Below are 22,328 nucleotides of genomic sequence, written 5' to 3' on the forward strand. Positions count from 1 at the left end.
CAAGTGTTTTATATATTCGAAATAAAGTGTAAACCCTTTCTGATTCAACTGACTGGCTGTTGAGAGTTTTTGACCACCGTAGGGCTGTTCATGAGGTTGATTACAGAACATTTGGGAAAGCATATGGAGATTATTTGAGACCAGTCCAAACTAACTGGAGAGATCCTGCTTTTTGAGGTTGCCTTTTTAAAAGACGGTAGTTTTTAATATGTAATTTTTCCTGATATATTAGTTTTGTTTGTCTCCATTTTTTGATTCCGTCATTCAAACACGATTCGCGGGACATAAATGTAGTAATATTTATTTGTACATTGTAAACGTACCATAATATTTTGAGTTTCTTGATGAAACCAATCTCCTTAATTGTATTAATTTATTATGTTAGTTTTGTTCGTCTTCATTTTTTGATTCACAAACGGTTCCTGGGACATTTAGTTATTGTACTATTATTTATTGCATGTGTGTCTGACTGGGGTTTAATTAGTATTTTGCTAACTTTTTTTAATTAATTGATTTGAATATGCCTACCTTACTAATATAATCTTTAATTTTGTATATGACCGAAACTCGAAAAATTAGAATATCGTGCAAAAGTTAATTTATTTCAGTAATTCAACAGCTTATGAAACCTTTTCACAATATTCTAATTTTGAATTTGGGGTTTTCATAAGCTGTAAGCCACAATCATCAAAATTATAACAAATAAAGACTTGAAATATCTCACTTTGCATGTAATGAGTCGATATAATATATTAGTTTCACCTTTTAAGGAAATAAATGAACTTTTGCACGATATTCTTAATTTTCGAGTTTCACCTGTATTTTAACACTCTAGCTATAGGCCACTTAGTATGATTATTGTATCATGCCATTTAATGCCACTGGTATCGATGTTAACCAGATTAGCGCTATTTGTCCAGTGTTTTGTGTCAGCCCGTCGTCCCGTGTGCGCATGCGCTCTGCATCCCACATCACGGTGACGTCACGGAGCTTTATTCTGTCAGGATGTTGTTCGATGCGCGCAGATCAGCGTGATTACAGAGACGAAATCAAAGAAAGCAGAGAAATCCCACATCTGGGACACCAACATTGACCATGGAACTGAAGAAAGCGCTTTCTGAGAGCGACGGGACGATGAAGACATACGGCGCGATGCGCGAGACGAACCGGAGCAGAGACAAAGGTGACAGAACAATGTTATTATTATCAGATATCATATTAGTCTTATTATCAGATATGGTTTCGCTGTCATTACCTGACGTGACATTAGTGTTATCGTCCATGTGATAGTAGTCTTATTAATTATTAGATAGAAATATGATTTCAATATTATTTTCAGACGTGCATTAGCGTTTCTATCAGATATTATTTTATTCAGTCATTGATACTAGTGTTATTGTCAGTGCGAAATTAGGTTTAATAGATATGATTGCAGTGTTGTTAGACGCGATATTTATGCTGATGCTATCAGTTATTATTTTTTGTTATACATTTGTATCAAAAGAAAAAACATCAGTTTTCAATAACACTGTTGACCTCTCGTGTTTTTAAGGGTCACCGTTTGTTTGTCTATTTGTGACCCTTTCAAGATTATAACAGTTAATTAAAACTAAAACCATAAACATTTAGGCCTATGTTGAAATAGGATAAACAAACAAACTAAAATATAAAAAAATATTTTAAAGTTGAACTAATTTTAGCTAGTTGCCAAATATAAAAAATTAAAAACTGCAGACATAATAAAAATCACTTAATAATAAAAATGCAAACTATGAAATATTAATTCAAAATATTAATAATCTCAATGATACTAAAAGATTACAAAAGTTGTGTTTAATAACATCCTGTGGAAGAAATAACACATGGAGTTCTAAACGGAAGATTTAATTTAATATTATTTCTGTTCTTTTATGACTCATTTGAGTAATTATTATTAAGCTCAAGCTCGAGTTGTCCGTCAACCTGATACGAGCAGGTGAACTTGTGGGACATTTTTAGAATAAAATGGCAGTTTCATAAATGTTATGTTTCTTCATACATCACATGTCTTACATTTCATCTTACATTTCAACAGATTCTCTGTTGTTGTCTTGGTAAAGAAGTATAATAACTGTTGATACATTTTTAGTGGCAAAATTGTTCTCTATGGTGGAAATTTCATTATAGCGTCTTACCATTTTTTTTGCATAATTAATCATTTTTATTTATTTTTATTTTTACTGAACATTCTAAATCCCAAATGTGGGACGGTACACTCAAGGGCAGAGAAATAAAAATCCCATATATGTCCCACACACACACACACACACACACACACTCACTCACCCTCCATCTGTTTGCACTCTAGGCCAGATGGACGTGTCGATGGCTGAAAGCTCCATGACTCCAGACGAGATCGAGGCAGAAATGGCTCGTATTCAGCGCCTGCGGGAGGTTCTGGTGAGACGCGAGTCCGAACTCAGATTCATGTGAGTATCTGAACCAAACGCTCAGATTCATGCGAGTGTCTGAACCAAACGCTCAGATTCACGCGAGTGTCTGAACCAAACGCTCAGATTCATGCGAGTGTCTGAACCAAACGCTCAGATTCATGCGAGTGTCTGAACCAAACGCTGAGATTCATGCGAGTGTCTGAACCAAACGCTCAGATTCACGCGAGTGTCTGAACCAAACGCTCAGATTCATGTGAGTATCTGAACCAAACGCTCAGATTCATGCGAGTGTCTGAACCAAACGCTGAGATTCATGCGAGTGTCTGAACCAAACGCTCAGATTCATGCGAGTGTCTGAACCAAACGCTGAGATTCATGCGAGTGTCTGAACCAAACGCTGAGATTCATGCGAGTGTCTGAACCAAACGCTCAGATTCATGCGAGTGTCTGAACCAAACGCTCAGATTCATGCGAGTGTCTGAACCGAACGCTCAGATTCACGCGAGTGTCTGAACCAAACGCTCAGATTCACGCGAGTGTCTGAACCAAACGCTCAGATTCACGCGAGTGTCTGAACCGAACGCTCAGATTCACGCGAGTGTCTGAACCAAACGCTCAGATTCACGCGAGTGTCTGAACCAAACGCTCAGATTCACGCGAGTGTCTGAACCAAACGCTCAGATTCACGCGAGTGTCTGAACCAAACGCTCAGATTCACGCGAGTGTCTGAACCGAACGCTCAGATTCACGCGAGTGTCTGAACCAAACGCTCAGATTCACGCGAGTGTCTGAACCAAACGCTCAGATTCATGCGAGTGTCTGAACCGAACGCTCAGATTCACGCGAGTGTCTGAACCGAACGCTCAGATTCATGCGAGTGTCTGAACCAAACGCTGAGATTCATGCGAGTGTCTGAACCAAACGCTCAGATTCACGCGAGTGTCTGAACCGAACGCTCAGATTCATGCGAGTGTCTGAACCGAACGCTCAGATTCATGCGAGTGTCTGAACCAAACGCTCAGATTCATGCGAGTGTCTGAACCGAACGCTCAGATTCACGCGAGTGTCTGAACCAAACGCTCAGATTCACGCGAGTGTCTGAACCAAACGCTCAGATTCACGCGAGTGTCTGAACCGAACGCTCAGATTCACGCGAGTGTCTGAACCAAACGCTCAGATTCACGCGAGTGTCTGAACCAAACGCTCAGATTCACGCGAGTGTCTGAACCAAACGCTCAGATTCACGCGAGTGTCTGAACCAAACGCTCAGATTCACGCGAGTGTCTGAACCGAACGCTCAGATTCACGCGAGTGTCTGAACCAAACGCTCAGATTCACGCGAGTGTCTGAACCAAACGCTCAGATTCATGCGAGTGTCTGAACCGAACGCTCAGATTCACGCGAGTGTCTGAACCGAACGCTCAGATTCACGCGAGTGTCTGAACCGAACGCTCAGATTCACGCGAGTGTCTGAACCAAACGCTCAGATTCATGCGAGTGTCTGAACCAAACGCTCAGATTCATGCGAGTGTCTGAACCGAACGCTCAGATTCATGCGAGTGTCTGAACCAAACGCTCAGATTCACGCGAGTGTCTGAACCAAACGCTCAGATTCACGTGAGTGTCTGAACCAAACGCTCAGATTCACGCGAGTGTCTGAACCGAACGCTCAGATTCATGCGAGTGTCTGAACCAAACGCTCAGATTCATGCGAGTGTCTGAACCGAACGCTCAGATTCATGCGAGTGTCTGAACCAAACGCTCAGATTCATGCGAGTGTCTGAACCAAACGCTCAGATTCATGCGAGTGTCTGAACCAAACGCTGAGATTCATGCGAGTGTCTGAACCAAACGCTGAGATTCATGCGAGTGTCTGAACCAAACGCTCAGATTCATGCGAGTGTCTGAACCAAACGCTCAGATTCATGCGAGTGTCTGAACCAAACGCTCAGATTCATGCGAGTGTCTGAACCAAACGCTCAGATTCATGCGAGTGTCTGAACCAAACGCTCAGATTCATGCGAGTGTCTGAACCAAACACTCAGATTCATGCGAGTGTCTGAACCGAACGCTCAGATTCACGAGTGTCTGAACCGAACGCTCAGATTCACGCGAGTGTCTGAACCAAACGCTCAGATTCATGCGAGTGTCTGAACCAAACGCTCAGATTCATGCGAGTGTCTGAACCAAACGCTGAGATTCATGCGAGTGTCTGAACCAAACGCTCAGATTCACGCGAGTGTCTGAACCAAACGCTCAGATTCACGTGAGTGTCTGAACCAAACGCTCAGATTCACGCGAGTGTCTGAACCAAACGCTCAGATTCATGCGAGTGTCTGAACCAAACGCTGAGATTCATGCGAGTGTCTGAACCAAACGCTGAGATTCATGCGAGTGTCTGAACCAAACGCTGAGATTCATGCGAGTGTCTGAACCAAACGCTCAGATTCATGCGAGTGTCTGAACCAAACGCTGAGATTCATGCGAGTGTCTGAACCAAACGCTGAGATTCATGCGAGTGTCTGAACCAAACGCTCAGATTCATGCGAGTGTCTGAACCAAACGCTCAGATTCATGCGAGTGTCTGAACCAAACGCTCAGATTCATGCGAGTGTCTGAACCAAACGCTCAGATTCATGCGAGTGTCTGAACCAAACGCTCAGATTCATGCGAGTGTCTGAACCGAACGCTCAGATTCATGCGAGTGTCTGAACCAAACGCTCAGATTCATGCGAGTGTCTGAACCAAACGCTCAGATTCATGCGAGTGTCTGAACCAAACGCTGAGATTCATGCGAGTGTCTGAACCAAACGCTGAGATTCATGCGAGTGTCTGAACCAAACGCTCAGATTCATGCGAGTGTCTGAACCAAACGCTCAGATTCATGCGAGTGTCTGAACCAAACGCTCAGATTCATGCGAGTGTCTGAACCAAACGCTCAGATTCATGCGAGTGTCTGAACCAAACGCTCAGATTCATGCGAGTGTCTGAACCAAACACTCAGATTCATGCGAGTGTCTGAACCGAACGCTCAGATTCACGAGTGTCTGAACCGAACGCTCAGATTCACGCGAGTGTCTGAACCAAACGCTCAGATTCATGCGAGTGTCTGAACCAAACGCTCAGATTCATGCGAGTGTCTGAACCAAACGCTGAGATTCATGCGAGTGTCTGAACCAAACGCTCAGATTCACGCGAGTGTCTGAACCAAACGCTCAGATTCACGTGAGTGTCTGAACCAAACGCTCAGATTCACGCGAGTGTCTGAACCAAACGCTCAGATTCATGCGAGTGTCTGAACCAAACGCTGAGATTCATGCGAGTGTCTGAACCAAACGCTGAGATTCATGCGAGTGTCTGAACCAAACGCTGAGATTCATGCGAGTGTCTGAACCAAACGCTCAGATTCATGCGAGTGTCTGAACCAAACGCTGAGATTCATGCGAGTGTCTGAACCAAACGCTGAGATTCATGCGAGTGTCTGAACCAAACGCTCAGATTCATGCGAGTGTCTGAACCAAACGCTCAGATTCATGCGAGTGTCTGAACCAAACGCTCAGATTCATGCGAGTGTCTGAACCAAACGCTCAGATTCATGCGAGTGTCTGAACCAAACGCTCAGATTCATGCGAGTGTCTGAACCAAACACTCAGATTCATGCGAGTGTCTGAACCGAACGCTCAGATTCATGCGAGTGTCTGAACCGAACGCTCAGATTCATGCGAGTGTCTGAACCAAACGCTCAGATTCATGCGAGTGTCTGAACCAAACGCTCAGATTCATGCGAGTGTCTGAACCAAACGCTCAGATTCATGCGAGTGTCTGAACCAAACGCTCAGATTCATGCGAGTGTCTGAACCAAACGCTCAGATTCATGCGAGTGTCTGAACCAAACGCTGGGATTCATGCGAGTGTCTGAACCAAACGCTGGGATTCATGCGAGTGTCTGAACCGAACGCTCAGATTCATGCGAGTGTCTGAACCAAACGCTGAGATTCATGCGAGTGTCTGAACCGAACGCTCAGATTCATGCGAGTGTCTGAACCAAACGCTGAGATTCATGCGAGTGTCTGAACCAAACGCTCAGATTCATGCGAGTGTCTGAACCAAACGCTGAGATTCATGCGAGTGTCTGAACCAAACGCTGAGATTCATGCGAGTGTCTGAACCAAACGCTGAGATTCATGCGAGTGTCTGAACCAAACGCTCAGATTCATGCGAGTGTCTGAACCGAACGCTCAGATTCATGCGAGTGTCTGAACCAAACGCTGAGATTCATGCGAGTGTCTGAACCGAACGCTGAGATTCATGCGAGTGTCTGAACCGAACGCTCAGATTCATGCGAGTGTCTGAACCAAACGCTGAGATTCATGCGAGTGTCTGAACCGAACGCTGAGATTCACGCGAGTGTCTGAACCGAACGCTCAGATTCACGCGAGTGTCTGAACCGAACGCTCAGATTCATGCGAGTGTCTGAACCAAACGCTCAGATTCATGCGAGTGTCTGAACCAAACGCTCAGATTCATGCGAGTGTCTGAACCGAACGCTGAGATTCATGCGAGTGTCTGAACCGAACGCTCAGATTCATGCGAGTGTCTGAACCAAACGCTCAGATTCATGCGAGTGTCTGAACCAAACGCTCAGATTCACGCGAGTGTCTGAACCGAACGCTCAGATTCACGCGAGTGTCTGAACCGAACGCTGAGATTCACGCGAGTGTCTGAACCGAACGCTCAGATTCACGCGAGTGTCTGAACCAAACGCTCAGATTCACGCGAGTGTCTGAACCAAACGCTCAGATTCATGCGAGTGTCTGAACCAAACGCTCAGATTCATGCGAGTGTCTGAACCAAACGCTCAGATTCATGCGAGTGTCTGAACCAAACGCTCAGATTCATGCGAGTGTCTGAACCAAACGCTCAGATTCATGCGAGTGTCTGAACCGAACGCTCAGATTCATGCGAGTGTCTGAACCGAACGCTCAGATTCACGCGAGTGTCTGAACCGAACGCTCAGATTCACGCGAGTGTCTGAACCGAACGCTCAGATTCACGCGAGTGTCTGAACCAAACGCTCAGATTCATGCGAGTGTCTGAACCAAACGCTCAGATTCATGCGAGTGTCTGAACCGAACGCTGAGATTCATGCGAGTGTCTGAACCGAACGCTCAGATTCATGCGAGTGTCTGAACCAAACGCTCAGATTCATGCGAGTGTCTGAACCGAACGCTCAGATTCACGCGAGTGTCTGAACCGAACGCTGAGATTCATGCGAGTGTCTGAACCGAACGCTCAGATTCACGCGAGTGTCTGAACCGAACGCTCAGATTCATGCGAGTGTCTGAACCAAACGCTCAGATTCATGCGAGTGTCTGAACCGAACGCTCAGATTCACGCGAGTGTCTGAACCGAACGCTGAGATTCATGCGAGTGTCTGAACCGAACGCTCAGATTCACGCGAGTGTCTGAACCGAACGCTCAGATTCACGCGAGTGTCTGAACCGAACGCTCAGATTCACGCGAGTGTCTGAACCAAACGCTCAGATTCACGCGAGTGTCTGAACCAAACGCTCAGATTCACGCGAGTGTCTGAACCAAACGCTCAGATTCATGCGAGTGTCTGAACCAAACGCTCAGATTCATGCGAGTGTCTGAACCAAACGCTCAGATTCATGCGAGTGTCTGAACCAAACGCTCAGATTCATGCGAGTGTCTGAACCAAACGCTCAGATTCATGCGAGTGTCTGAACCGAACGCTCAGATTCACGCGAGTGTCTGAACCGAACGCTCAGATTCACGCGAGTGTCTGAACCGAACGCTCAGATTCATGCGAGTGTCTGAACCAAACGCTCAGATTCACGCGAGTGTCTGAACCGAACGCTCAGATTCATGCGAGTGTCTGAACCAAACGCTCAGATTCACGCGAGTGTCTGAACCGAACGCTCAGATTCACGCGAGTGTCTGAACCAAACGCTCAGATTCACGCGAGTGTCTGAACCGAACGCTCAGATTCACGCGAGTGTCTGAACCGAACGCTCAGATTCACGCGAGTGTCTGAACCAAACGCTCAGATTCACGCGAGTGTCTGAACCGAACGCTCAGATTCATGCGAGTGTCTGAACCAAACGCTCAGATTCACGCGAGTGTCTGAACCGAACGCTCAGATTCACGCGAGTGTCTGAACCGAACGCTCAGATTCACGCGAGTGTCTGAACCAAACGCTCAGATTCACGCGAGTGTCTGAACCAAACGCTCAGATTCACGCGAGTGTCTGAACCAAACGCTCAGATTCATGCGAGTGTCTGAACCAAACGCTCAGATTCACGCGAGTGTCTGAACCAAACGCTCAGATTCATGCGAGTGTCTGAACCAAACGCTCAGATTCACGCGAGTGTCTGAACCAAACGCTCAGATTCACGCGAGTGTCTGAACCGAACGCTCAGATTCACGCGAGTGTCTGAACCGAACGCTGAGATTCACGCGAGTGTCTGAACCAAACGCTGAGATTCATGCGAGTGTCTGAACCAAACGCTCAGATTCATGCGAGTGTCTGAACCGAACGCTCAGATTCATGCGAGTGTATGAACCAAACGCTGAGATTCATGCGAGTGTCTGAACCAAACGCTCAGATTCATGCGAGTGTCTGAACCGAACGCTGAGATTCATGCGAGTGTATGAACCAAACGCTCAGATTCATGCGAGTGTCTGAACCAAACGCTCAGATTCATGCGAGTGTCTGAACCAAACGCTCAGATTCATGCGAGTGTATGAACCAAACGCTGAGATTCATGCGAGTGTCTGAACCAAACGCTCAGATTCATGCGAGTGTCTGAACCGAACGCTGAGATTCATGCGAGTGTCTGAACCGAACGCTCAGATTCATGCGAGTGTCTGAACCAAACGCTCAGATTCATGCGAGTGTCTGAACCAAACGCTCAGATTCATGCGAGTGTCTGAACCAAACGCTGAGATTCATGCGAGTGTCTGAACCAAACGCTCAGATTCATGCGAGTGTCTGAACCAAACGCTCAGATTCATGCGAGTGTCTGAACCAAACACTCAGATTCATGCGAGTGTCTGAACCAAACACTCAGATTCATGCGAGTGTCTGAACCAAACGCTCAGATTCATGCGAGTGTCTGAACCAAACGCTCAGATTCATGCGAGTGTCTGAACCAAACGCTCAGATTCATGCGAGTGTCTGAACCAAACGCTCAGATTCATGCGAGTGTCTGAACCAAACGCTCAGATTCATGCGAGTGTCTGAACCGAACGCTCAGATTCACGCGAGTGTCTGAACCAAACGCTGAGATTCATGCGAGTGTCTGAACCAAACGCTCAGATTCATGCGAGTGTCTGAACCAAACGCTCAGATTCACGCGAGTGTCTGAACCAAACGCTCAGATTCATGCGAGTGTCTGAACCAAACGCTGAGATTCTCTTGTTCTTCTCAGGATGGACGATGTTCAACTCTGCAAAGACATCATGAGCCTGAAACAGGAGCTGAGGAAGATCGTGACAGTGCCAGGTGACTGAAGAGAACGTGTTTCCGTCAACTACAGTATACACAACTACTGAAAATACACTGTATTATAAACTTTTATGAATTTATTCTGATGATTTTTGCAATTAAGCACAAATTCAAACTTTGCATGTATAGCTGAGTGGAAATCCAGCAAACGAGACCCAGCGGACAGAGAACAGTCTAGCAAGGTTATGGACAAACGTTCTTCCAGTAACGTTAATAGAACGTTTGTTCGGTTATCTTTAATAATGTTCTCAAAACGTTAGCACAAAACATTATTTATACATCGTTAATGAAACGACTAATCCTTTATTAAAGGGATACTCCACTTTTTTTGGAAATAGGCTCATTTTACAACTCCCCCAGAGTTAAACTGTTGAGTTTTACCGTTTTTGAATCCATTCAGCCGATCTCCGGTTCTGGCGGTACCACTTTTAGCATATCTTAGCATACATCATTGAGGTGGACAAGACCATTAGCATTTCTAAAAGAAAAATGACCAAAGAGTTTCGATATTTTTCCTATTTAAAACTTGACTCTTCTGTAGTTACATCGTGCACTAAGACCGACGGAAAATGTAAAGTTGCGATTTTCTAGGCTGATATGGCTAGGAACTATACTCTCATTCCTGCGTAATAATCAAAAAACTTCACTGCCGTACCATGAGATCAGCAGGCGTAATGATATGATGCAGCGCCTGAAAATAGGCCACCTTCCGTCAACACAACGGAACTATTTTCAGGCGCTGCGTCATATCATTACGCCTGCTGATCTCATGGTACGGCAGTGAAGTTTTTTGATTATTACGCAGGAATGAGAGTATAGTTCCTAGCCATATCAGCCTAGAAAATCGCAACTTTACATTTTCCGTCGGTCTTAGTGCACGATGTAACTACAGAAGAGTCAAGTTTTAAATAGGAAAAATATCGAAACTCTTTGGTCATTTTTTTTTGAGAAATGCTAATGGTCTTGTCCACTCCAATGATGTATGCTAAGCTATGCTAAAAGTGGTACCGCCAGAACCGGAGATCGGCTGAATGGATTCAAAAACGGTAAAACTCAACAGTTTAACTCTGGGGGAGTTGTAAAATGAGCCTATTTCCAAAAAAAGTGGAGTATCCCTTTAAATGTTACTACTAGTTTCGGAGAACATTCCAAAGGACATTCCCATAATATTTGTATAATCAAGAATAAAATCTATATATATATACAGGTCCTTCTCAAAAAATTAGCATATTGTGATAAAGTTCATTATTTTCCATAATGTAATGATAAAAATTAAACTTTCATATATTTTAGATTCATTGCACACCAACTGAAATATTTCAGGTCTTTTATTGTTTTAATACTGATGATTTTGGCATACAGCTCATGAAAACCCAAAATTCCTGTCTAAAAAAATTAGCATATCATGAAAAGGGTCTCTAAACGAGCTATTAACCTAATCATCTGAATCAACTAATTAACTCTAAACACCTGCAAAAGATTCCTGAGGCTTTTAAAAACTCCCAGCCTGTTTCATTACTCAAAACCGCAATCATGAGTAAGACTGCCGACCTGACTGCTGTCCAGAAGGCCATCATTGACACCCTCAAGCAAGAGGGTAAGACAGAAAGAAATTTCTGAACAAATAGGCTGTTCCCAGAGTGCTGTGTCAAGGCACCTCAGTGGGAAGTCTGTGGGAAGGAAAAAGTGTGGCAAAAAACGCTGCACAACGAGAAGAGGTGACCGGACCCTGAGGAAGATTATGGAGAAGGACCGATTCCAGAGCTTGGGGGACCTGCGGAAGCAGTGGACTGAGTCTGGAGTAGAAACATCCAGAGCCACCGTGCACAGGCGTGTGCAGGACATGGGCTACAGGTGCCGCATTCCCCAGGTCAAGCCACTTTTGAACCAGAAACAGCGGCAGAAGCGCCTGACCTGGGCTACAGAGAAGCAGCACTGGACTGTTGCTCAGTTTTGCATGTCATTCGGAAATCAAGGTGCCAGAGTCTGGAGGAAGACTGGACTTCAGGCATTTTGGCATTTCCTTCAGTGATGGTCTGGGGTGCCATGTCAGCTGCTGGTGTTGGTGCACTGTGTTTTATCAAGGGCAGGGTCAATGCAGCTAGCTATCAGGAGATTTTGGAGCACTTCATGCTTCCACCTGCTGAAAAGCTTTATGGAGATGAAGATTTCATTTTTCAGCACGACCTGGCACCTGCTCACAGTGCCAAAACCACTGGTAAATGGTTTACTGACCATGGTATTACTGTGCTCAATTGGCCTGCCAGCTCTCCTGACCTGAACCCCATAGAGAATCTGTGGGATATTGTGAAGAGAAAGTTGAGCGACGCAAGACCCAACACTCTGGATGAGCTTAAGGCCGCTATCGAAGCATCCTGGGCCTCCATAACACCTCAGCAGTGCCACAGGCTGATCGCCTCCATGCCACGCCACATTGAAGCAGTCATTTCTGCAAAAGGATTCCCGACCAAGTATTGACTATTGAGTGCATAACTGAACATAATTATTTGAAGGTTGATTTTTTTTTTTTTTATTAAAAACACTTCTTTTATTGGTCGGATGAAATATGCTAATTTTTTGAGACAGGAATTTTGGGTTTTCATGAGCTGTATGCCAAAATCATCAGTATTAAAACAATAAAAGACCTGAAATATTTCAGTTGGTGTGCAATGAATCTAAAATATATGAAAGTTTAATTTTTATCATTACATTATGGAAAATAATGAACTTTATCACAATATGCTAATTTTTTTAGAAGGACCTGTATATATATATATATATATATATATTTAAAGTCATCTGTAGTCAATTTTATCCCTTAAAACTTATCTTTGATCACCAAAATGACATATTTAAAAGTTTTTTTCCATGGAAAAAAAAATGTCTTCATGCCCAGACTGATCTCATGAAATGGCTTATGTATCACACGCCAATTCGTATTACCATTTTTGGCGTGCTATCAACACGCATAATCGCTTTTCAGCGTGTTTATCAACGCCATTGACTTAACGTTATATTACTGTATATATAAATGTATGACCTACACCAACCCCGTCCCTAAACCTACCCGTCACTGGGGTTAATACCATCTATGAATCTTCCCCTACCATACTAGGGAAAAAAATATTGCTCCCCAGATGTAGATCTACATTTTGCTTCATTTCGCTCGGACATTTAACGGCGTAGACATACACGCAAAAGATGACGGTTCGTTTCGGCGTGCACATACACGCAATAGCTCAAAATGCGTATAGATAACACGCCACTTGACTTGAAAGTGGCGTGTATGTTTACGCAAAGTCATGATGTCATGTTGCAATGCCTTTAAATATCTTGAATGTAACTCGACACCCTTGCCTCATTTAGTATGCGCGGTTCTATGAATATGCAAATGAGCCCCGCCTCCACTCACTCCCTCAGCTCAGAGATCCACTGGTTGACGATCACACGTTGATCTGATTGGTTACAAGGTCGTTTGTGACGTCAGAAACACCAGCGATTTCAAACCGTGTTTTTGAGACTGTCTTTGGTTCACTGCAGTTTTAAGCAGAAAATACTCAGCAATGCTGTCGACTTATGAACTTACACATGGTGTGTCTTAAAGCGTATTAAAAACACCACATAGACACACAAACAACATTAAAAGCTGGATTTTCACCACAGGGGGACGTTTTGAACATCCAGGGAACATGAATTTAAACGTTAGCAAAACATTATGAGAGCATATTTTCACCAGTGAGAATTATTTTCTCCTATTGAGACTCAAACCTGCTGGATGACGTTTCAGATGTAATTTATGTGAGCGGTCCATATACTCTCATCTAACACACACTCACCTGAACACACAGACGCAGAGAAGACGAAGCAGCAGCGCCGGAGAGAGGAGACGTTACTGGTGGAGATCCATCAGCTGGTGCAGAAGAGAGATTTCCTGGTGGAGGACGCAGAGGTCGAGCGGCGGAGGTCAGGAACGCTTCCCGTGTTTAAAGGCTTTACGGGGATCTATCACACTTCATCTTGTTTTAATATGAATTAAACATCTTATCGGTAGAAAATAACTGATATAACTGGATCTTGAGTTTTTTCTTCAAAATGATCATGTGAAATAGTTCAAATCAATATATCGATTTAAATTTTGTAAGAAATTTTTTGTTTCTTATCTTGTCTTTCTAAGAGTGCACTAGTGACTAGTCTACATACAAAAAACTACAAGATCAACGAGAACACTTCACAATAAGGTTCATTAGTTTACATGAACAATAACTCTACAGCATTTATAAACCTTAGCTAATATTAATTTCAACATTTACTAATACGTTATTAAAATCAAAGGCTGTATTTGTTAACATTAGTTAATGCACCGTGAACTGACATGAACAGCTGGATGTTTATTAACTAACATTAACACAGATTAATCAATACTGTAACAAATGTATTGTTAGTTTATGTTAGTTAATACATCACCTAATGGTAACTAATGAACCTTATTGTGAGGTGTTACCACATTGACTTAAATACATCACAGCTTTTATTGGCGACACGTGTGGTCACATGTAGTTCCTCAGACTGAGTGAGTTTCCCGGTGTGTGTGTGTGTGTGTGTGTTACAGGGAGCAGGAGGAGGATAAAGAGATGGCCGAGTTCCTCCGACAGAAGCTCAGCGGAATACAGAGTAAGAGTTCGCTCATGAGACGGGACACTTCCTTTGCTTTAATTTCTCACATAAATGTTTATTTCACTATGAGAGATCTGAGGCCTTTCTTAAAGTCATCATGAAAGAAGTCACACTAGTGTTTTCTCCTCTGTGTCGTATATCGAGTGAAACGCTTCTGGAACAGGAACACATGTGGGCGGGGTTTGATTTGTCTGTGGGGAGTTGATTGGATGGTTGTGGTTTGCTATTGGCTGATCTCATGTGAGTGACAGGTTATAGCCCCGCCCTCGTCATCAGAGAAGAGATGCTGCAGGATTATTAAAACAATATTGATGTGCAACAAACTAATATTCCATTAAAAAAAATGTGCATTTTGATTTCATGGTGACTTTAAGGGGTTTTCACATGACTTGCACTGGGCACACACACACACACACACACAGCTCAACTTTGACCTTGACATGACAGTGTTGCACGTAGTGTGACGTGAGGCAGTTGCTTTAACAAGTAACCAGTCAGTGTCAAACAGGTTTCAAGTTATTTGTGGCATCTGTTTGTACACATTTGATCTGATTTTTGATTTATGTTTCCTAAATGTTTGAATTTTGAAATAAAAATGTATAAGAAAAAAAGTTGAAACTATATAATGCTGAATAATGCTGCGCTCAAGTCATGTCGGAAACATCATTTTTGCGCGTTGAACACATGAATGTTTCCACGAAGTCGTGATTACGAGTGGGAAACTGGGGATTTTGAGCTCAGAGTTTCCGAGTCACAGTGACTTGAACCTGACGTCGTAATCCCGACTTCCCAACTCGTAAATACGAACTTCCCAGGAGGACACGAATGCCGTCGTTACGGGATAACATGTGGCTGTCTATGTTTGGACCATAGGTTTGGGAATTATGAGTTATGGCAAACACTATCAATGGCAAAAAGCGGTCAGGCGGTACAAGTCAATAAATATATTTCTCTAAGTTATTATTATGAGGGTAACACTTTACAATAAGGTTCATTAGTTGACTACATAGTTAGCATTAACTAATAATGACCTGCACGTATACAGCATTTATTAATCTTTGTTAATGTTCATTTTAACATTTACTAATACTTTATTAAAATCTAATGTTAATGCACTGTCAACTAACAATGAACAGCTGTATTTTTAATAACTAACATTAACAAATACAGTAACAAATGTATTGCTCATTGTTAGTTAAAACATTAACTAATGTTGACTAATGAACCTTATTGTAAAGTGTTACCATTATGGTTTTACAAGGACGTGAACGCGAAGTCGTAATCTCTGTAATTCTGACATGGCGTGAACGCAGCTAGAAGTCATGTGACCCCTGACTCCTATCCATCTCTGATTGGCTCTTCTGTCCATCTCTGATTGGCTCTCCTGTCCATCTCTGATTGGCTCTCCTGTCCATCTCTGATTGGCTCTTCTGTCCATCTCTGATTGGCTCTTCTGTCCATCTCTGATTGGCTCTCCTGTCCATCTCTGATTGGCTCTCCTGTCCATCTCTGATTGGCTCTCCTGTCCATCTCTGATTGGCTCCTCTGTCCATCTCTGATTGGCTCTTCTGTCCATCTCTGATTGGCTCTCCTGTCCATCTCTGATTGGCTCTCCTGTCCATCTCTGATTGGCTCCTCTGTCCATCTCTGATTGGCTCTTCTGTCCATCTCTGATTGGCTCTTCTGTCCACCTCTGATTGGCTCTCCTGTCCATCTCTGATTGGCTCTTTCTTCTGCCCATCTCTTCTGCCCATCTCTGATTGGCTCTTCCTTCTGCCCATCTCTGATTGGCTCTTTCTTCTGCCCACCTCTGATTGGCTCTTTCTTCTGCCCACCTCTGATTGGCTCTTTCTTCTCCCCACCTCTGATTGGCTCTTTCTTCTGCCCACCTCTGATTGGCTCTTCTGCCCACCTCTGATTGGCTCTTTCTTCTTCCCATCTCTGATTGGCTCTTTCTTCTGCCCATCTCTGATTGGCTCTTTCTTCTGTCCATCTCTGATTGGCTCTTTCTTCTGTCCATCTCTGATTGGCTCTTCTGTCCTTCTCTGATTGGCTCCTCTGTCCATCTCTAATTGGCTCTTCTGTCCATCTCTGATTGGCTCTTCTTCCCATCTCTGATTGGCTCTTTCTTCTGCCCATCTCTGATTGGCTCTTTCTTCTGTCCATCTCTGATTGGCTCTTCTGCCCACCTCTGATTGGCTCTTTCTTCTGCCCACCTCTGATTGGCTCCTCTGTCCATCTCTAATTGGCTCTTCTGTCCATCTCTGATTGGCTCTTCTGTTCATCTCTGATTGGCTCTTCTGTCCATCTCTGATTGGCTCTTCTGTCCATCTCTGATTGGCTCTTCTGTTCATCTCTGATTGGCTCTTCTGTTCATCTCTGATTGGCTCTTCTGCCCACCTCTGATTGGCTCTTCTGTTCATCTCTGATTGGCTCTTCTGTTCATCTCTGATTGGCTCTTCTGTCCACCTCTGATTGGCTCTTCTGCCCATCTCTGATTGGCTCTTCTGCCCATCTCTGATTGGCTCTTCTGCCCATCTCTGATTGGCGCTTCTGTCCACCTCTGATTGGCTCTTCTGTCCACCTCTGATTGGCTCTTCTGTCCACCTCTGATTGGCTCTTCTGCCCACCTCTGATTGGCTCTTCTGTCCACCTCTGATTGGCTCTTCTGCCCATCTCTGATTGGCTCTTCTGCCCATCTCTGATTGGCTCTTCTGCCCATCTCTGATTGGCTCTTCTGCCCATCTCTGATTGGCTCTTCTGCCCACCTCTGATTGGCTCTTCTGTCCACCTCTGATTGGCTCTTTTGCCCACCTCTGATTGGCTCTTCTGTCCACCTCTGATTGGCTCTTCTGCCCATCTCTGATTGGCTCTTCTGTCCATCTCTGATTGGCTCTTCTGTCCATCTCTGATTGGCTCTTCTGTCCATCTCTGATTGGCTCTTCTGTCCACCTCTGATTGGCTCTCCTGTCCATCTCTGATTGGCTCTTCTGTCCATCTCTGATTGGCTCTTCTGTCCATCTCTGATTGGCTCTTCTGTCCCCCACAGGAGCTCCGAAACCACGAACATCTGAAGTTCCCACGAACAAGCCGTCCCTGAGCCGGAGCAGCGCGGCCCTCATTAAAGACTGCTGCGGAGCCACTCAGTGCACCGTCATGTGAACACCACCTCACCCTCAGCCATAACCCTGTTAAGTCCATTTGATGAATATGTTAATGCGTTTGGATGTGTTCACTGGAGCAGTAAAAGCCTGAGATTCTGCAGCATGTAAAACTCAACAGTTCCTCCGGCGCAAGCGCTTCGTTGCAGTCCGGAGGACCAGAAGAGCAGACGTGGGTGTAAACTATAAAGGTCCGTTCACACCAAGAGCGATAACTATAGTGATTACTATATTAGTGTCCACACTGACGCATGATATGGCTCTGTTCAAGGCCGGAAATTAACACTTGCCAAGCGCCAAATGAGAGTAAAAATCAGTGTCAGCGAGTATGAAACTCAATCGCCAGTCGGCCGGTAACATTTGTTATGAGTTCTAACAATGCAATGTTGTGAACATTACCGACGCTCGGGACACTTGACGAGCCAGCATCGCATCGGCGTGAAAGTTTAAGGTTTGACAATTAAAATATTCAAGCGCAAGAAGACACGAAAAGGAACTCAAATCGTTACGCTGGAAGTTTGGTGCGCTCAGAAAGCCGTGTCTCAGAAAGCGTGCGAATACTGAAATGAGCTCTGTTTCACGTCGTCTTGTGCTTGAACGGAAAAACACACACAAATGGTGGCAAAATATGTGAGTATGCTAGTAAACACAGTTGGATACGGCTTGAGTGATCAGTCGCGAAAGACAATTTATGTGTAATAGTTATACGGGTGAAACTCGAAAATTAGAATATGGTGCAAAAGTTCAGTAATTCAACTTAAGAGGTGAAACTAATATATTATATAGACTCATTACATGCAAAGTGAGATATTTCAAGCCTTTATTTGTTATAATTTTGATGATTATGGCTTACAGATATGAAAACCTTTTCACAATATTCTAATTTTGAATTTGGGGTTTTCATAAGCTGTAAGCCATAATCATCACAATTATAACAAATAAAGGCTTGAAATATCTCACTTTGCATGTAATGAGTCTATATAATATATTAGTTTCACCTTTTAAGTTGAATTACTGAAATAAATGAACTTTTGCACGATATTTGAATTCGAGTTTCACCTGTATTAGATCCGTGGCGTCGCTCTTAAAGTGACAGGAGCCTAATATTCCTGGTGCCGTTTGTGTTTTAATGTTAAACAAAGAAAATAAAATTAAAAACTCATTGCCCTTGACTGAATAACTTTTGAAACTTTTAGGATTAATCTAAAAAAAAATCAATTTTTTTATGTACATTTGTTTAACTAAAAACTACTGTTACTTGTCTTTAATAGAGACAATGAATAATGTTTTAGATTTATATCAGTTAGGCTAGTAGTTTTAGCTGTGGATATGGTTTCTCTCTAGAACGATATTCTGTTGTATTTAGAACCATTTTTATAACCGTCTTCATCGTTATAGTTATTGTTGTTGGTGTGAACAAACATTAAGAGTTATGACTAATCGGTCACAAGCACAACAGAATCTCACCACAGCATCACCGTTAAACAACACTATTATGAGTTTTTAAACACACGTGCGTCTCAGTCCAAAGTGTATTAGACCGTTTTCACTACCAGACATAAGCAGCCCCTGTAAATAAACAATCACTCAATAGTGTCATTATCCCATGGACACTTCTCCAAATACTTCCCTAAAGGTTCGAGTGTGATTCTGAAGATTTGGGGATTTCTGTACGTGTTCTTGCACCCAGAACCGGATCAACACACCACCTCGTCAGATATGTGCACAAATATGAAAACTGTGTTTGGAGTTTTAGGCATTTGTTGCCTCTTGAACTGTGGTGATATTTAAGCAGGTCAGATAATCTGAATTAAACAGAGTAAAAGCAGGATATCAGTGGCACTTGTGAATGTCCTGCAAAAATAAAGTTTCTTTCAGCAGTGTGTGTTGCTCCTTCATTAACCGTCTGGTATTCTCAGCACAGCTGCATCATTTACTAGTGTTTGATTTGCAGTTTTTTGTTTTCACTCACTGGATGTCATGTATTTATGGAAGCTTGTTTCCGCCACGGAATAAAAAATAAAAGTAATTCAGCAAAAATCAATGTGTATGAACAGTGTTGGGGAAGTTAAAAAGTAAAGTGTTACAATATTGTAATACTCCCCAAAACGTGACAAGTTACTTTTTATGGAAAGTAATGCATTAGTTTACTTTTACCTTACTCATCTTGGCTGGGCTTGTTTTGCTTGTTTTTAACAAGAACAACGAAAAAAGTTGTACTTTTGGCAAATGTTAAGGCCCTTCCAGACCAAAAGTGAAATGAAAAAGCAAGTTCACTCCTGTACAGTAGAGGGCGCTGCTCAAACTAACCCTTCAGCTGAACTGCCGCTTAACTAAAGATATTTCGCCTAGTATGGTACAATTGGATCATTGAAGGTCAGCAGCAAAGACATTGCTTAATACATTTAAAATGAGTTACTTTACTTTATCCAATTACATACCTTGCATTACCCTCCAACACTGCTTATGAGTGACAGATTCTTCATATAATGTGTAATGATCTCATGTTTGATCACCAAAATAACACATTTAAGCATTTGTTCATTTGAAAAAAATGTCTTCATGCGTTAAAATATCTTGAATGTAACTCGACACCCTTGCCTCATTTAGTATGTGCGGTTCTATGAATATGCAAATGAGCCCCGCCTCCACTCACTCACTCAGCTCAGAGATCCACTGGTTGACGATCACACGTTGATCTGATTGGTTACAAGGTCGTTTGTGACTTCAGAAACACCAGCGATTTCAAACCGTGTTTTTGAGACTGTCTTTGGTTCACTGCAGTTTTAAGCAGAAAATACTCAGCAATGCTGTCGACTTATGAACTTACACACGGTGTGTCTTAAAGCATATTAAAAACACCACATAGACACAAACAACATTAAAAGCTGGATTTTCACCACAGGGGGACTTTATATATATATTGTGCGCTCGATTTTACTTATATTAATTCATTACCTCATTCTAGTTAAAACAAAACAAGTGAACAAATTATTTCACCGCGGCCATTATTTACTAAAACGAGGGGAACAAATCTGTGGGCACGATATAAAATATGTATAGACATAAAAAAAAAAACACTTAAAAATAACACAACGAAATAAATAACTGAAACTAACATGGAAGTGGAATATATATATATATATAAAAAATGCTAATTCAAAATGTTAATAAAACCTCAATGATACTAAAACACTTGTTTGAAGCAACAGTTCTTCATTGAGATGCATTTCACACAGACGAACGACTGAAACGCATCAGAAAGGCAGCAAACCTCGACACCAAATGATGCTTGTGATATTTATTATACATGACAGAAAATATTTGGTCATTACATAAAAATGAAAAAAACAAACAAGTTTCTGGTGGAGACTAAAATCATACAAGACCTCCGGCGTCTCGAGCCTGAACTTCCACGTCACACATGAAGCGGATGATGTTCAGCTGACGTCGCAAACCTGAGAGGCTTCTGGATTCATCGGATGGACGCGAGAGGATAAACACAAATACTAAAACTGCACTTGAGGAACGGAGATGCGCACACACACACAGACCCACACACACACACATTCCTGCATAAACCAAATCTCCATCTATCCAACAACAGCACGAGAGGCGAACGTTATGCAAACATGCATATAAACACAGAGCTTCTCTTCTGAAGACACACGTACTTCTTCACCGCAGAGTTTCAGCTTCCAGAAACACTCAACTGAGGGGAAGGAGAGACGTCAGGACCGAGGAGAGACACCCTTAACAGAAGACGTGCCGTCGAACATCAACACACCGATGCGTTCGGCGGTCACGAGTGCAGAACACTTGAGCGTTCGGGTCGTTGGTTTTCTCCAGCCGAAAGCATGTGACACCACAGTGACACAGATCAACCTCACCGTGACCGAGGGCGTCTGATACAAACCATTGTAAAAGCCGGTCTCAAATCACCAAGAGCTTCTGCAGAGAGCGAAGACACAAACTCAAGGTTCACCAAAACAACCTTGGCATTTCCAGAGGAACATCGTCTGATTAGCACCATTTTGCCAAAACACGTAAAAGAGGAAACTGCAGCTACTCATCGCAAACAAGGGTTTATGCACGATGTGCATATAACTTACAAAGCAACTTCTGGACCAAAATACACGACAAACTGCAGATATGCGATTACGAGGGTGTCGCTCTTCGGCCCGCTGCGACTCATCCGGACGCCCGTGAATCTGAAACGAGGCGGTTTAAACTAAACATTCCTTTAAGAATTTCATTCACAACATGAACTTAAGCGATTCGGCTTCCGTGAGTCATGTGACGAGGGCGGCTTTGACTAATGAATGCGTTTAAAAGAGAGGAGGAAGGCTCTTTAATAACAGGCTCCCGCTCTGAAACGGATTAACAGAAAACGGTTTTAAGCGAAACCCACCTTCAATTTCATTCAACGAAGCCCATGTGCTTCAAACAACACAAATAACGTCTCAAACAAAGGCACAGATTCACCGTAATGAAGGTTTGGATGAAAGCGTCATGATTTCACAGGTCCGA

General features: G+C 43.2%; 1 protein-coding gene and 2 long non-coding RNA genes across 3 annotated transcripts; 1 reads left to right on the plus strand and 2 right to left on the minus strand.

Annotated features, from left to right (window-relative positions):
• Nucleotides 1-956: 956 nt before the first annotated feature.
• Nucleotides 957-18,025, plus strand: bmerb1 (bMERB domain containing 1). Its single transcript, XM_056266036.1, has 6 exons — nt 957-1,183; nt 2,348-2,468; nt 9,887-9,960; nt 13,812-13,926; nt 14,573-14,634; nt 17,687-18,025. Exons 1-6 carry the CDS (start codon nt 1,096-1,098, stop codon nt 17,797-17,799), a joined length of 573 nt encoding a protein of 190 aa, XP_056122011.1. The 5' UTR covers nt 957-1,095; the 3' UTR covers nt 17,800-18,025.
• Nucleotides 18,026-19,475: 1,450 nt separating this feature from the next.
• On the minus strand, nt 19,476-19,617 carry LOC130100556 (uncharacterized). The gene is made up of 2 exons (XR_008808891.1): nt 19,575-19,617; nt 19,476-19,536 (listed from the first exon to the last, which is right to left on the minus strand). It is a non-coding gene; the product is annotated as an uncharacterized LOC130100556 (long non-coding RNA).
• Nucleotides 19,618-21,084: 1,467 nt separating this feature from the next.
• On the minus strand, nt 21,085-22,327 carry LOC130100555 (uncharacterized). Its single transcript, XR_008808890.1, has 2 exons — nt 21,287-22,327; nt 21,085-21,256 (listed from the first exon to the last, which is right to left on the minus strand). It is a non-coding gene; the product is annotated as an uncharacterized LOC130100555 (long non-coding RNA).
• Nucleotide 22,328: the final 1 nt, after the last annotated feature.

Source organism: Rhinichthys klamathensis, unplaced genomic scaffold (assembly GCF_029890125.1).
Source record: "Rhinichthys klamathensis goyatoka isolate OS25496 unplaced genomic scaffold, OSU_Roscu_1.1 h1tg000244l_1, whole genome shotgun sequence".
Classification (NCBI taxonomy): Eukaryota; Metazoa; Chordata; class Actinopteri; order Cypriniformes; family Leuciscidae; genus Rhinichthys; species Rhinichthys klamathensis.